The 16,463-nt window shown below is 28.8% G+C and overlaps 1 protein-coding gene across 8 annotated transcripts in view; it reads right to left on the reverse strand.

The window, feature by feature from the left end:
- The window catches only part of LOC143240774 (uncharacterized), an 84,116-nt gene that overhangs the window by 11,924 nt on the left and 55,729 nt on the right, over window positions 1-16,463 (reverse strand). For 7 of the 8 annotated variants that reach the window (XR_013021950.1, XM_076483796.1, XM_076483798.1 and 4 more), the window contains exons 10-19: window positions 15,604-15,711; window positions 13,210-13,344; window positions 12,585-12,642; window positions 11,481-11,564; window positions 9,687-9,843; window positions 8,663-8,828; window positions 8,010-8,291; window positions 7,118-7,362; window positions 4,994-5,114; window positions 1,457-1,509 (exon numbers count right to left, since the gene is read on the reverse strand). Coding sequence is in view for 7 of the 8 variants with exons in the window: in XM_076483796.1 (XP_076339911.1) it covers window positions 1,457-1,509; window positions 4,994-5,114; window positions 7,118-7,362; window positions 8,010-8,291; window positions 8,663-8,828; window positions 9,687-9,843; window positions 11,481-11,564; window positions 12,585-12,642; window positions 13,210-13,344; window positions 15,604-15,711 (1,409 nt within the window). In the remaining variant the exon portion in view is untranslated. The remainder of the gene's footprint in view (window positions 1-1,456; window positions 1,510-4,993; window positions 5,115-7,117; window positions 7,363-8,009; window positions 8,292-8,662; window positions 8,829-9,686; window positions 9,844-11,480; window positions 11,565-12,584; window positions 12,643-13,209; window positions 13,345-15,603; window positions 15,712-16,463) is intronic. The other variant, XM_076483799.1, reaches the window with a different exon arrangement.

Below are 16,463 nucleotides of genomic sequence, written 5' to 3' on the forward strand. Positions count from 1 at the left end.
TGTGAAAGAAAAAACAACTTACTGTCATGAGTATAATAGGAAATATTTAACATAAAATGAAACAAAACATTAATTATATAAATACTTCTATGAATACTGAAATTAGACTGAATATTTTATGTGGTATAACATTTAAACAAACTGAAGTCCTGAGAGAGGCATTTCATAATTGATCAATTAAAGAAAATAATATCTTATAAATGATGCATAAACAGTCATATCCAAATATCATAATTTTAATTAATTTCAAATATCAATTTCCCAAGAAAATGTATCAAACTTTTCTATAATTTTAATAATATTCAGAAACACTATTAATCAAATTCTTTTCAATTCAAGTTAAAACCTTAAGTAACATTGATATTTCTATATAAAACAAGTAATATTAACTGATAATGCAGCTCTAATTTACAGTGTTCAAATCAACATATTAAAAATGTTACAGTTACAAACATAAGTTATGATAATACTTGTCTGCGTACAAAATTAAAACACCTTCATACAAAAACGTTTAATGTACGTTTTTATCTTGCTATAATTTTTTATAATAAGAAATTATCTTAAAAATTGCATTACTACTTTATAGAGCAACTTGAAGTCAGCCATTCTAAATTTTAGTTGCCATAGCAAATACTGAATGTTTTCTATTAGTCATTAAGTAGCTTGGTAATAAAGAACAAATTTATTTTTAACTGGCTTTTTTCTTGCCAGTAAATTTTCATTAGCACCCAAGTTTTCAAATTTGACTTAATTTGCAGCTTCAGATGTAAGCACCTTTCTTAATCTCAGTTCCAGTTGTAAAGTTGGTTTACTGACACCTTAACTCATCTTCACTTTCTTAATGCTACTTGCTGTACAAATTCATTTTTACTATAGGTTAAATAACTTGTCTTTATAATACTTAGAAAATATACATGACCATAAGAACGATGTAAATCGCAATTTAAGAAACCCTGAAGAGGTCAGGTTCCTTTGAATTATCAGTTAAGTTCCTGCTGGACAAGAAACTTTAATCATTCTTAATGTTATAAAGCATGTTTAGAAAAGGCCAATAAACACATCCTATCATTGTAAAGAAAGCATTAAATGTATACTGAGTAAACTAATATACACTATCTGTATAGCATGGATTTTGCAAATACTTAATATTAAGTATGGTACTAAGTTGGATATAACATTGTATGATTTTAAAAATGATTATCATATGTACAGAAGAACCAGTGAGTAACTTATTTTGTTATATGATACATACATATGATTCTATTAGCTGTGAAGGCTCAGGTGGTGAATAATTAGAAGCACTTATAATGAATGCAAACAAATTACTTGATTATGAATACCTGCTTACTATGAATGACTATAACTAGTATAATCTGGAAATATGAAATTCTAACATTTATATTACAAAGAAAAACAGCTAAAACTAAGAATGTGAGAGAAGTTAGTGTACCCTTACCTCTTTTTTAATTCTTCTAGTTGTTGTTGAAGAGATTTTGATCTGTTTTCTAACTGCAATCAAAATTTAACTTTTATACTACATCATTTTTTAACAACTCAACTTTAGTGAATAATTAAACTCTGCAGGATATTTCATGTTTTAATAAATTATTACAAGGAGTTTATATATGAGCTTCACTAAGGTTTATCTCCTGAATGGCTTAATACAAAACATGAAATTATAACTCAAGTCATGCATTTTGAAAAACTGGCTGGCAATACAGTTGAAAAATTATGCAGATAAATGATTTTTACATGCAATCACAGAGGATTTTAAAATTGTTTACTGACAATACTTTTAATTGAGCTTAAGCATTGCTAGCAAATGGCCAGAAGTTGAGAATGAATAGTTATGAAACAAGTCATTTCTTCTACTCATCCAATTGGGTATACCTCTAAATATTTTGACCTGTAACAATACACATTTCAAAATGCAGTACTTTCTATCCTAAAACGTGTTTCATAAAATCCAAAGTGCTTTATATACTTATCAAGTCATATGGCATTCTGTCAAGAAATTCACAAGTCAGCTTCCATTCAATATAGCTATTTTAAGAAGCCTCATTTTATTAAGTATGATAATACTAAACACTAGGTTTCCATACAAGTTACACACAGAAATTGAATTCCTAAGGAAAAAAACCCATGATTCAAAGTATTGATTATGATATATTATGCACATATATGCACACGCACACAGACACTAATAATACACCAGAAGAGGTCATTAGAATTTCCAGTATAAAAATTCAAAAATCTTTAAAACAGCAACTTTTTCACCAACTTCCTACCAACCTAATCATTACTATTATTTTAATTATCTTATAAACAACTTGCATCATTACATTGTAGAACAACTTATTCTTATTGTCATAGCAGCAAATACTGAATATTTTGTATTAGTCATAAGTAAGTTGTTTAGAGAGTATAAATCTATTTAATGTTTTTTGCTTCTTACCAATACATTTTCATTAGTCAATATTTTCAAACCTGACAATTTGCAAGCTTCTTCAAGTGTAAATACCTTTCCTAGTCTCTGTTCCACAGAATACTATCACTACAAAATTTCTCCAGCACACTTGCTGGTCTGTGGGTATCAGCTTTCAATATTACAATAAACATAAATAGTTTTTTTTTTAGAAATAAAGATATTATGAACTTATTTAAGTATCTGTTCAACCCAATTTGATCCAACCAACAGGTAGTGCTGCATATTGATGGATAGGCACACAACAATTTCTAAAGGTTAAGTATATAGTTTGTACAGGTAAAACAAAAGATTAAACTTAAAGAGTTTTAAAAAATTATCAATTTTAAAATGAATTAGGAAATGCTACAAAAATAAAACAACCTGTAAACCAAAGTAAGGATTACATTTTAAAAATCTGTGATTGTGGTTTTAATTCTTGTAAAAGTTATAGTTATCAAGGATGTGGCTATACTGAAGGTTTACAGATATATCCATTCCATGGACATGTAAAAACTGAACACATAAAACACAAAAACATAATTAAAATTTGAATGGAAAGTATGGATCATTCATTATTTGTAGAATTGCTATAAGAAGTATTTAAAACAAAATAAATGCTGGAATGAAAATTACACCAACTAGTATCACTTTACTTGTTTGTGTAATTTTTTATTCCAGCATTGATAATAGTATTTGCTGATATGACATCTAAAACATATTTCAAAAATTCCAAAGTGCCCTGTGCAATTGTATCAAGTCATAAGGAATCTCAAGAAATTCACAAGACAACCTTCATTCATTCTAGTGTTACATATCATAATTTATCTTGGACGAGTCTCCAATTTATAATATTATGAATTACAATTTAAAATAGCTGGAAATTTTAATTTAGAAGTTTATTGAATATTGATATGTATAAAATTTAAGATATTTACCAACAGGATTGACACACAGTTTTCTTTTGTACCACATATATATTTTAACATACAAACAATAATACAATTTATAATAATGGGTATTACAAATAATTTCTATACAAGTTTTAAAAGCTTAAAAAATACTGAGTCTTTAATGTGGCCTGGAATTAAATATTTTATCAACAGTTCACAATGAGCAAATGAATTTCAAGTTGTTATCAGTACAGTTCATTTAATTAGCCAGCTGCTTTGCTGATCACATGCAATTTTTTCACCAATAAAAATATCTAATGTTCTCATAGATGTGCTAATATCTAAACTTAATTCACTGAAGTTAAGAGTTACAATATTATAAATCTATAGATATTACTGGTCAAATATCTGTAGTTTCCCAATTGATAAGCATTTATCACAGTTGTAGATTCTGAGGTTTATAGTATACCAACTGTAGCAAACCAAAAATATACAACTGTCATTTCAAGCATGAATTTATAAATTATTAAGGAAGGTTCTTGAAAGTTCAGTTGGAAATGCTACTGGCAATCACTAATATTTTATATACATACAATAGTATACTGTTGAATCTTAAGCTTAAGAATCTTCTGCAAATTTAGTGAATAGGTGAGTATTTCATGATATGCATTTAACAGTATCAGTTACATGTATTTGTAAATATATTTTGAGTGAAAAACATCAATAGTGAAACAAATATATAATAGAAAAATCTAATACAATAGCTAATTTGGTCTTATGTGTATTGTTACCAAGTAGTTTTAAAATCTATCCAGCTATTATCACTTTACTTGTTTACTGTTTATTGCAGCATTTATTTTGTTTTGGATATTTATTGTACCAATTTATGAATAACCAATAAACCCTACTTTCCATCAAAAGTTTAATTTTGTTTTTTCTATTTATAAGTACAATTAATATTTGTAGCTTTTTCTTATCTTATAAAACAGTTGTTAGCCAGGATGAAGTACCATTTAACTGCCAATCCAATGACACTATAACAGAAGAAACTATTGAGTTTGCCATGTAACCAAGTTGTTCATGTTCTTGTTAGCAAAGAAATCTACATTTAATTCATCTGCATTAAGAATTATAAGAATAAATTTCAGGATACGAATTAAGGGAAATTCACTAAGTTTCAATAAAGTATCAATAAATACTGGCAGAAATGACTTTGGGCAAATATGCTTCTTATATACTAATAATTTGAGCCTTATTAGAAAGGAAAAAGAATTACAGTAGATTTCACTGAGTCAACTCAATACTGTCAAATGTAATAAGGAAACAAACTATGTAAATATTTAATCTTAAGTGCACATTACCATTTAGTTGTAAATGAATTGTTTTTTGGAATAAACAACCCAGGAATATTTAACTTATAATTTGAAATGCTCAAAGTTTAACAACTGATAGTTAAATGTTTGATGACAGCTCTTAAATTTAATTACCACTTGCCCCATCACTATAATTTACATGGTTGGTTTTTTTAATTAATATAATTAATTCTGATTTTAATTTCCATCTTCATTAACTAATGACTGGCTAAAATAATCATATCTGCATAATAGTGTCAAAAGTTTATAGATGTTTAATTCACCTGATCTCTTTCCTCCTGTGCACCACGTAGGATGAGAACTTGTTGGTACAACTCATCACGCTCCACCTCTACATGAACTAGCTTATTCTGTAGTTCACTAAGTGCATCTCTCTGCATGTTGCTACATGAATACAAAGTAAAAAAAAAACTTGTACCCCTTCAATCCCTCACCATTTTACAGCCTAAAAGTATGGCATCCAAGCAAAACTTAAAAATACACATGGAAAAAGTTAGACATTACTTCATTGTTTGTGCAATCATTTACTTTTATTAGTTTTGTAATAATCAATTATCTATAGTTTATAGAACATTTATAACTACCTCTGTCTAAATTTCAGTTTTCTTGTAAAGAGTTATTAGCAAATGCACTGAAAATATAACAAGTTTTTCACTAATTTCACATCAAAGTACTAAAGGTACTTTATTTCGTTACTGATAAAATGTAGTGAAAATTATGAGTGGATTGTTTATTACCTAATTGATGGTTCATAACCACTTAGTGTAAATGCTAAATTTATAATTAAAAATTACACTTAAATATTTATAGGTTTTAAGTTAAACTTTGTGTGGTGGTTACCATCATAGGAAATGCTAGTATTGTAATATTGTTAACACTGAACCAGCTTCTGCATTCTTTTATTATTTCTTTTAAATAGTCTCTAATGTAGTAGTATGTATGGATATTATTATAACTAATAATGCTGGCAGAAATAGCATACTGTGAATCAGATCAATAATCAAGGACCACCCATTGCACTTGAAAACACATGCCCAAGCTGCATTCTTTTCTTGACTGAGAGATTATCAGGGAGAGAGAGATGGAACTAATGTAATCTATTACTGTTAAAACACAAAAACACTTTTGTTACTTTGTGGATACTTGTTGATTGTGACTCTACATTCTGCTACCACTGTTTACATAAATAAAATGTAAGGACACTATTATGACATATTAACATCATTCATTGTTTTTCTTATTTTAATTCTGAGAACAAGTAGTTTAGATGACTTAGGATGTTAATGTGTGGTATATTTCAGTTTCATTTTATTGTTGAATATATACCATGCTATAAAAACCAGAACATTTTCAAAATTAAAATTTAATTATTATAGTAGACTATTGTGCTATTTTATAAACATACATTTTACTGTTCTATGGCAATGGACGTATAGTTACTCAAAAAATAAGTGTTTAGGAGATAATCAAATCAAAAGGCAGAAGCCGTCATTTGACCATAAACAAGAGGACACGTAATGTTGAAGAAAAATGCTCTTTATAGATGTATTCAGATTTCTTTGGAAACAACAAACAATAGTTACTTCAATGATAAAGGGGAAAAAAAAAAAGATATCAAGGTCAACATACAACATTTGCAGTGAGTTTTGTCAGGTTACCAACACAAAAAGTGTGGACTGAATTTCAGCCAGTGATGTTCAAGATATACAGAAACTGATGGCAGTGTGACTGCTGAGAGGTATATGCACATTCTTATCCATAATGTAATTTTCAGAAAGTATGCAGCAAGTGGGATGAAATATATCTGGGAGGTAAAAAGATAATGAGAATATTCTTGAAAAAAAACAAGAAACATGATAGTATAACTTAAGGGTATTACTCTTTTTCATAGAGGTTAATCCAAAGAAATATTCCACTAAAATCATATGGACTGGAACAATGTCAGGTTTAGGCTTCCACTTATCTTTCAGCAATCATAAGATATGATTTAGACACTGTAATGTATAATATTCTTCCCATAACAAACCAGTAGGGTACTTCTCATTGATCCATCATGTACTAGCAATAATGTTAAGCTTATCTGCTTGTATTTTGCATTTTTTTTAATAATGTATTATACTAACAAAAATATTACCAGTTGGTTGCAATTACTCATTGCTTGTCATTCCTATAGTGTATGACCTAGGCTTTCCATAATTATTTTAAATATTGTAAAAACATGTATATTTTGTTCAATTCCATAAACATCCAATGTTACAAATTACATTATATTACTAGAACAAGCCCAAATCTTGAGAGAACAAGCCAATTATTATTAAAAAACAACAAAAAACATGAAACTAAACATGCTTAGATGAATCAATACAGCATGTTGCATGCCAGCTTACAACTGATTATGAAGATCTTGCATCACTTGTGACTCCTGTTCAGTCACTGCTAATTTTTGCTGAAGCTCTTCTCTGTGCTTAGCAAATTCTTTCTGGAGTCTATCCACTTCTGCCTTCAGCTGAGCCACTTGAAAATCACGATCAGAAACTGTAGCCTGTTGTTCCTGCTTCTCTTTCACGAGCTGTTCTTGGTTTTTCTCTAACTTAGCACAGGCTTCTCTGGCTTCTTGATACTGATTAAATACCTAAATAAAGAAATATAGAAATTAAAAAAAAATACTCGCATGCTTTTGGACTCTCATTGATATTTGAATTTCAACTTCAAAACAGTCTACAATTGAGCTTTAATAAATTACAAGGTTAACATTAGATTTTGTGAATGTTCCACACAGATATTTTTTTAAAACAAATAATAGCTTCCTTCTCGTCATAACATATCCAATTTTATATCTCACTGATATGATGAGCTTCCTGGATAGGTTAATAAGTTTATGTAGAAGCAACATCTAAAATTAGTTTTGGTAACACTTAGTTTTCAAGTATGTAGTGATGGCTTGTTCCAAAATAATTTTTGAAACGTCAAGACTTAACCCTTAAATAGCAGGAATGTTGTAGGTAGCAGGATCAATTGAAGATGATCATCATTTAAGGTTTAATAACTGCAGAAAATTTTTTGGGTATGTTTGAGATAGAGAAATATTCTTAAGTTCACTACAACCCTGGGATACTGCTTTACAATACACATGTATCAAAATTTAAAGGCATGCAAGATCCATCATCAACCAAACAAGTATAAGAAATATGCATAAATAAAACTGAAAATCAGGATGAAATGTAACAGAAATATATAAAACTATCAATTCTACTCACTTTGAAATGAATATAAAATTACCTTTTCCTTCTCACACTCAACTTGTTCCATCTCTTTTTGCAGCTGTTGAACTTTTACTTCTAGATTCTTGACACTGTTGGAGGCTTCTGCCTTTAGGCCTTCTACAGTGAGTTGTAATTCTTGTAACTTAGCTTGTGAGTGTGTGAGATGAGATTCACTTTCTTCAAGCTTATGGCGTAGGTCTTGTATCAGTGCTTCCTTTTCAGTCAGTAACTGTTCTTGTCTAGATAGTGATTTAGACATGATGGACACTTTATCTTGTGTTTCTTGTAGCTCCATTTGCTAACAGGGATTAAACATTTTTCAGGGATTAAGGAAGGAAATATTAAAAAGGGGTAATTACTTTTGACATTTTGAATGGCTGTCCTAGTAAATAATCAAATTTATACATAATGATTAAATTCAATGTAAAGTATATTAAGTGACAATTACATTTTGATAACATGCAAAATAATAGCTTACATAAATCATTTAATACAGAAGAATATGTTTGAATGGTGATTAATTTGGAATTGTAAGCATCTACTTTTAAGTGGGGAGATATATATTCTGATGCTTATAATAATACTAATAAAATGTACATACAAGAGATATACAAATTTATTCATTTAAAAAACAACAAAGACTACAATTTTAGATTTCCTAAAACTCACCTGATTTTGCATCTTGGCTTTCAGTTCCTTAACTACTTCATTATGTTTACTATTAATCTTTTCAAATTCCTGTTTATTTTGATCATGAAGGCTATTAACAGTGTCTTTCAGTTTCTCTACTTCTTGAGTACGACTTCTTAGCTGGAACTGAAGTTCCTCAACTTGTCTAAAAAAGTTGACAAATGTCAAGTAATTTAAGAAGTCTAACTTCTCATAATCCCAAAATAAAAGATAAATTTCTCTGTATAAAACTATGGACAAACTGAAATATTATCAGAATTAGGTAAATCTTCAGTGCTTAGTTACATGTGTATAAACAGTCTTTTGTAATTAACCTGCAAAGCAATTTTATCTTTCCTTTTACTGTCTTACTTTAACAATTTAATTATACCAGGATAGATGTCTATAATGTTTAGCCACAATCACACTGAAATTTGGCATAAGATTACATTTCATTCACACTTATATTAACTTTTCAAATTACTTCAGATTTTCAGAAACTACTAACCAACAATTGCAAGTAGTATATGCTTAAAAAATATGAAAATCAAATTATATATATATAAAAATATTAATATCATATTTATCTCCTTCTGAGAGTGGTGGTATTTTTACCACTTATCTGTGTGGGTGTATTTGAACAGTATAACTCATTTATAAGCTTTCATATGAATTTGATCAAATGTTAGAAACAAGTAACTTTTGGTAAAAGTAGCTGAAAAGTTAAGGTAACACTGATGGATTCTGAAAAACAATCCAATTAAAATCAAACAGATACAAAGATAATCATGGCACCTAGACATATATTTTTGATGGTGACATATTACTTTGTGTATATCTTAAGCTGGTTTCTATCAAAAAACATTGCAAGGCATAGGTTGAACTCTGAGCTTTTTTGTAGTTAACTTTTGTATTTAGTGGACAAAAAGTTCATGAAATAAATGAAATCACTCCTGATTACATCATACAACTGATTTTTTTAAACAAATATATTGTGCTATTTATTTTAGACATTTTCACTAACTTTTCTCTTTCCCTGATTTCTTCATTGATCTGGCTTAGCTGATCTGAGTTACTTCCTGATAAGTGCACCAGATCTGAAACTTGCCCTTCTAATTTTGCTTTTTGTTGAGAAAGTTCCTGCCCTTGTCCTTCAATAACATGTAGCTTCTGTTCAGCATCTGTGACAGTCAGGATTAGTTTGAATGTTATACATTAATCTTTCTATATTTCTATTTCATAAATTAGGCCAAAAAAACATAATATACTATTTATTAACAATAATCTTCTTAAAACTTAAATGAATTGAAAAATTCTAATCCAGATCAGAGGTGATATTAATGGTATATGGAAATCCATTACTTAACACTAATTTCTCTTATTAACCTTCAATACATCACTATGTTGTTAGTTTTAGACTATTTTGAAATATATATTAGTTTTAAACTATTTAAATATTTCCATATCTGGATTTATTATATAAAATGGTAAGATTAATGATATATGTAGTAATTTTATCATACATCTTTTCCAAAATGCTAGTAATTCTTTCCGTCTGTACCACTGAAGGATAAATTAAACAATAGTGATTATGAATAATTTTAGAAGAACATAGTCATTTCACTGTTCTTTCAATAGCAGTTCTACACAAACAAATATTCACTGTATTAGCTGAAACAACCTACAAATAAACTGTAATCTCATTCTTAATACTGAGTGTAGTAAACAAAATAAAAGATGACTTTTATACAGGAAATGATCACTAAATATGTCTTATCCACCTCAACTCAAAAGAGATAATATATCAAACAGTCTTAAAACAATTTGAATCACAAATACATGCAAGATAAAATATTCAAATTATTGCATAAACAGATACATTATTTTGTGCCTATAATCCTATGTATGTACAGTAATAATTTACACACACTCTTACTTTAGAAATTACATTCTGTAAATACACAAATAAATTTATAATTAATCATTCAGTGAAATATTTTTTGCATGCATACATTGGGCTAAAATCAATGTGAAGAAAACCCCTCTGTCTCAAAAAGTTCAGAAAATTTAGATGGAAAAATTTCTTAAATCCATAGCTCATCATTTAAAAATACATAAATAAAACACTAGCAAGCAACCGTTTACCAAGATCACCTAAGACAGTAATGTTCATTCATGGATCTCTGCAGTGTGGAGAAATATTTATCAGTAATTAAACCTAAGTCATGCACACATTGATATCAGAAACAAGAATAATGCCATAATAACTGGAGAAGGAAGAAAACATTACCCCAACCTAGATATTGCATAGCTACTTGTATATAGTTAATTAAATTTACATAGCTTTAGTTACATTGCTACCTTATTTGTAGAAAGAAAAGGTGAACATTTAATTTTAAATTTTTAAGTTTTGTACTATAAACAAAAGCATGTCTAACATCCATTCCAGTTTTGATGATAATTCCAATGTTTCTAAGTTCACAGTGAATTTAGTTAGAAATGTATTAATTTTTTTTAATCTAGATGTATTCATACATATACATTAAAAACTTAAGTTTAATTACTGCTGCCAAATGTGAAAATGATCAGTTTTTTCAAAATACATTACAGAATGCATACCAAGTGTTCCTTATTCTTTGAATGACTGATAAATGTTTCTATGTTCTAATTTCCTGATGGATATTAACTTTTCTGAAACTTTAAAAAACAAAACTTCAATCGAGGAAGCTGCCCATCTCCTGGACTATGCTAATGTATGCCTGTTTTGTACATGGACAGATGTACTTAAGTGGACTTAATGAATGAAAAAAACACAAACCTGCTAAATGTGTCTTCATTGCACTAAGCTCCTCACTCAGGTGGTTTGACTCAGTTTCAGCACGTGACAGTTTCATATTCAAATCTACAAGCACAAGGGCATGACAAGAACCACAAAAACACACACTAAGGACTCACAAAAATCAAATGTAGTTACAAAAACACAACGTAAAAACCATAAAGAACTGATTTATAACATGATGGCGTATGAAAAAAACTTAGATGAAAACAAAACAAAAATAATTTAAAATGTATTAAAAATAGTGCTTTCACAGACTTAAATGGTTTTGCCTTATATTAGATTATATTTAAATTTCAAAAACATTATCATTACTTTGTAAACATGCCAAAAGCACTTTTACCTGTAGTCTTAAAAAAAGTGCATTTAAATTTTATATATATTTGTATAAATTATTAATAATCACATATTTACTTATTTACAAACCAAAAAATTAAAACATTCAGTGAGGAACAGTGATTTGTCTGTGCATGGTTTCAGAGCAAAGCAGTTATAGTACAGGCAGAGGTATACATGACAAAGTGAAGTATTTAAAACTATGCATGACTTCATGGTGAAAATTCAGTTCTACTCAGGCTATGGATTGCATGAGAGAAGCAGTCATAAAATGAAATCAGGTATACAATATGAATGATCTCAGAAGGATGTACTACAACCTGGAATAAAGCTTTTGTTTGCTTCTTGAATTTTACTCCAAATGTATTTACTGTTGTAAATAAATACAATATTAATAATAATAATACTTGAACTAATATTTAATGAAACAAAAATATAATGATGTCATTAAAGATATCACATTACTCTCAAATAACACTGACTGGAAGGCATGTTGTCAACTGGTTCCTTGTATTTGATTGAGGTTAAAATCATGGTTCATAAACATTTTTAAATCAAAATGATAAATTTGACAATGTTATAATTAACATATGCCATGTTTTATTTCTTGAAACTAAATGAGGTTTCCATAGCTTTTGTGCAATAGCTGAAACCCAGTTTTATCAAATTATTAAAAATATAAACTTCACATTTTATTGCACACCAATTTTGGTATAAAAGTTCAAACTAAAAACTAATGATGCAACCTACCATCAATTACTTGGAGTTGCTTGTCCTGTCTTTGTTTGCCCTGTTCTAAATCTTCACCCTAACAACATATTTATACATTTATTTTTTTTCAGAAATTTGATTTATAGTTAACAGAAATCAGATATATTCTACAAACACATTCATCTTTTGATTCAATTAAAAATCACTATAAAAAGATATGACAGATAAAAATAACCTGAGATTATACAGTTTACTATTATTATCATTCTAAAAAGAGAGAAATGCTACTTTCATATATAACCTGTTAGTAGCTTTTATAAGTAGCTCTTAGATGTAATTTGAGGTTAAACTTATTAATCAGTTTTCATAACAACTTTCAGGTGTAATCTATGGATGAAACATTATAGTAAGTTTTCATTAGTAGGTTTCAGGTGTAACTGTAAGAACTACTTATAATGAATTAAAATATTGTCTTGGTTGAATTAAAATATTTTTAAGCTCATTTTTTACATTCTGAATATACTTTCTGTAGAAATTTCTAAATAATGGCCTAACATTCCCATTTACCTTGACATGAAATGCATTAATCCTAATACCAGCAAAAAACAAAACAAGTAATCTATCAGATTGAACATAACAGTTAAAAACTGGACTGAAATCTTACCATTTCTAAAATTCTTTTTTGAAAATTGGAAATTTCTCTTTTGCGACTCTCAAGAGAAGCTTCTAGCTGTAGAATTATTTCGTCTTTTTTTACCACATCTTCTCGTAATTCACTGGAAACAGCATTTTCATATTTCTTGCCATATAAAAACATCACAGATAATATTAAACATTCCAAAGTTTGTTTAAAAACAGAACAAACAGAAAGAATAAATAAAACTTTAAATGTTATATGTGAAAAAAATCCTTAAATCGCCTTTTCTTTCAGGTTTTATTAAGATACGTTTTTCAGCTTTCTTAAGTTTCTAGCTACAAGAATACTAGAGGTCTAATGCCAAAGATAGAGCGAGTCCTTATTCACAATATGGACTATTCTAATGAACAAAGTCATTAAGTTAAGTACGAAAAGATTTATTCAGGTCAAATCCATTTGTTTAACAAATGAACATTAACAGGATTACAACTATTTTGGATACATTTTAATCAACACTTCTCTTCTTAAATACAATAATTAAATATTTCTTTTGAAGCCCATTATTACAGTAGCTACTTAAATATATTACTAAATAACATACCAGAGAAGTCTGATATTGACTGTCTTTTAAAGAATTTTCAAAAAATAATCATTTAAGAGAAAAATTAGACTGGTCTGTGATGTTTTTACATGTTCTACAGTAATTTTCATAAGCTAAACCCCAAAATGATATCCATTTTTATTCATCAGGTACATTATTTCAACAAACATCACATGTACTTTTCCATAAGTGAATCATTTTCATTGAAATCAGGTCAAATTTTGTTATGCTTAACATGTAGCCAACAACTGGCTGTAGATTCCTCTAGGCCAATTATGATGTGACAGTCTTATCAATCATTCTAGAACCTATAAGAAACACATCGGCAGTATATAAATGATTAACAGGCTGCATGACATCATTATTGGATAGTATTTGTTTGTGCATGCACTTTTACATTATTTTTTAATATTATTCATTCATTGCTATGGCAACAGGTTTTTTTAAATAACCCAAACATACACTGTTATATTTGTGGTAAATTTGTTGTAAAGAAAAAAAAAGGCAAAATATTACATTATTATAAAAAAGTGTATTATGCATATTTTAAAATAAAACTTAGGGACCAAGACAAATTATAGGCTTTACACAAAGTTTGCACCACTTATGTTGAAGAGTAGAGACTGTGAACTCGAGCTAAAAAAAATAAGTCTATCTTTTGGAAATCCAATGGTCTAATGTGAGCCTAGAAGCCACAAAAATTACCACTATCTTTGGTCATTTAAATTTGTTCAAGGCTACAAAACTTGAAACAAAAAATAAATTCCTTATCTAAACCTTCAGTCTGTTATACGTCTTGTTGTTCCTGGAGCTGATGTACCTGTACCTTTTCCACCAGGCAAGTCTCAATATAGTTTCATCTGGATTTTAAATCTGATGCCAACAGAAATTATGATTAGGAAATTTACTTCAGATGAAGAGTTCAAAAGGACAAATGAAGAAAGTTGAAAAAAATCATGGATTGCTTTTAAATATGTTATTGAAATTTTTTTCGGAAATAACAAGGACTCAAATTATGAATATATTGTCAATAAAATGACTGATACATTTTGCAAAGAATAAGGGTAAAGGTTTCATAAAGACATCCGGAAATATGAATGAGGTATCAGAAAAGGTGGAACAACAGCATGATGGTTGCTTACTGTTGGTCATTGAAACAAGATGCTCAAGACTCAATAGATAAAAGAAAGCTCACAACGTGTAGTTCTGAGACTACTGAAAGACATAAATCTCACAAAAACCTGGGATGAATAAAGATGCATGTTCATTTGACATCAATGACCTTCCTTTAACAAACATAGAAATAAAAATGTTCATTGTGGTAAATGAAATTATTTGTTCTTAGTAAATTTTTTTCCTTCCCAATTTCTTAAAAATCCTTACTTGATAGAAAAAACAAATCAAAATCATTGCAGCTGAATCAAAGAAAATCTGTTAATAAATCCAAAACACTTATGAAGTTTAAATTTGCAGGACTGTGTTATTTATGTAAAAAAAACATTAACAAAAAATTTTGTTTACTGTTTAAACACAAAGTTACACAGTGGCCTACCTGTACTCTATTTTCCTTGGGTATCAAAACCTTATGTTAAGCAATTTACGCTTACAGGCAAACATACACTGTTATATTGGGAGGGAAGAGAAAAACTACCCTTTTCATTTTTATTGTGTTTTAATATTAAATAATATTCTCTATAATTCAATTTCATCAATATCAGTTGTAAAACATTTTTATCCCCCACCAAAAAATTCACGTGTGGAAGTATGTTAATGGTTTAAATATTTGTGTTAAAATAACTTATGATATAAAATAGTCTCACCAATTTTGTTTCTAAGGATTTGATCTTGTCTTCAGATTGTGTCACATTCTGATTTAATTTCTCTATTTCTTCCTTGTAATTGTTCACCTTATCAGTTTCAGGACTTTCCTACAGGTGGAAATAAAATATTGTACAAACTTGTATGAACCTGTGATTTTATGTACAAAGTTTTAGAAATAAAATGCAAGGAAACTTGGAAACTAGATCAAATATTTCTTGAATATTTGGTTCTATTGTTAGCACACAGTATACTTCTATACCTGACTGGTTTTATTGTTAGCACACAGTATACTTCTCTACCTGACTGGTTTTATTGTCAGCAAACAGTATACTTCTCTATTTGACTGGTTTTATTGTCAGCACACAGTATACTTCTCTACCTGACTGGGTTTATTGTCAGCACACAGTATACTTCTCTACCTGACTGGTTTTATTATTAGCACACGGTATAATCGTATACCTGACTGGGTTTATTGTCAGCACAGAGTATACTTCTCTACCTGACTGGGTTTATTATTAGCACACAGTATACTTCTCTACCTGACTGGTTTTATTATTAGCACACAGTATAATTTTCTACCTGACTGGTTTTATTGTTAGCACACGGTATAATCGTATACTTGACTGGTTTTATTGTTAGCACACGGTATAATCGTATACTTGACTGGTTTTATTGTTAGCACACGGTATAATCGTATACTTGACTGGTTTTATTGTTAGCACACGGTATAATCGTATACTTGACTGGTTTTATTGTTAGCACACGGTATAATCGTATACTTGACTGGTTTTATTGTTAGCACAGTATAATCGTATACTTGACTGGTTTTATTGTTATCGTATAATCGTATACTTGACTG

Source organism: Tachypleus tridentatus, chromosome 13, assembly GCF_004210375.1.
Source record: "Tachypleus tridentatus isolate NWPU-2018 chromosome 13, ASM421037v1, whole genome shotgun sequence".
NCBI classification, from domain to species: Eukaryota; Metazoa; Arthropoda; class Merostomata; order Xiphosura; family Limulidae; genus Tachypleus; species Tachypleus tridentatus.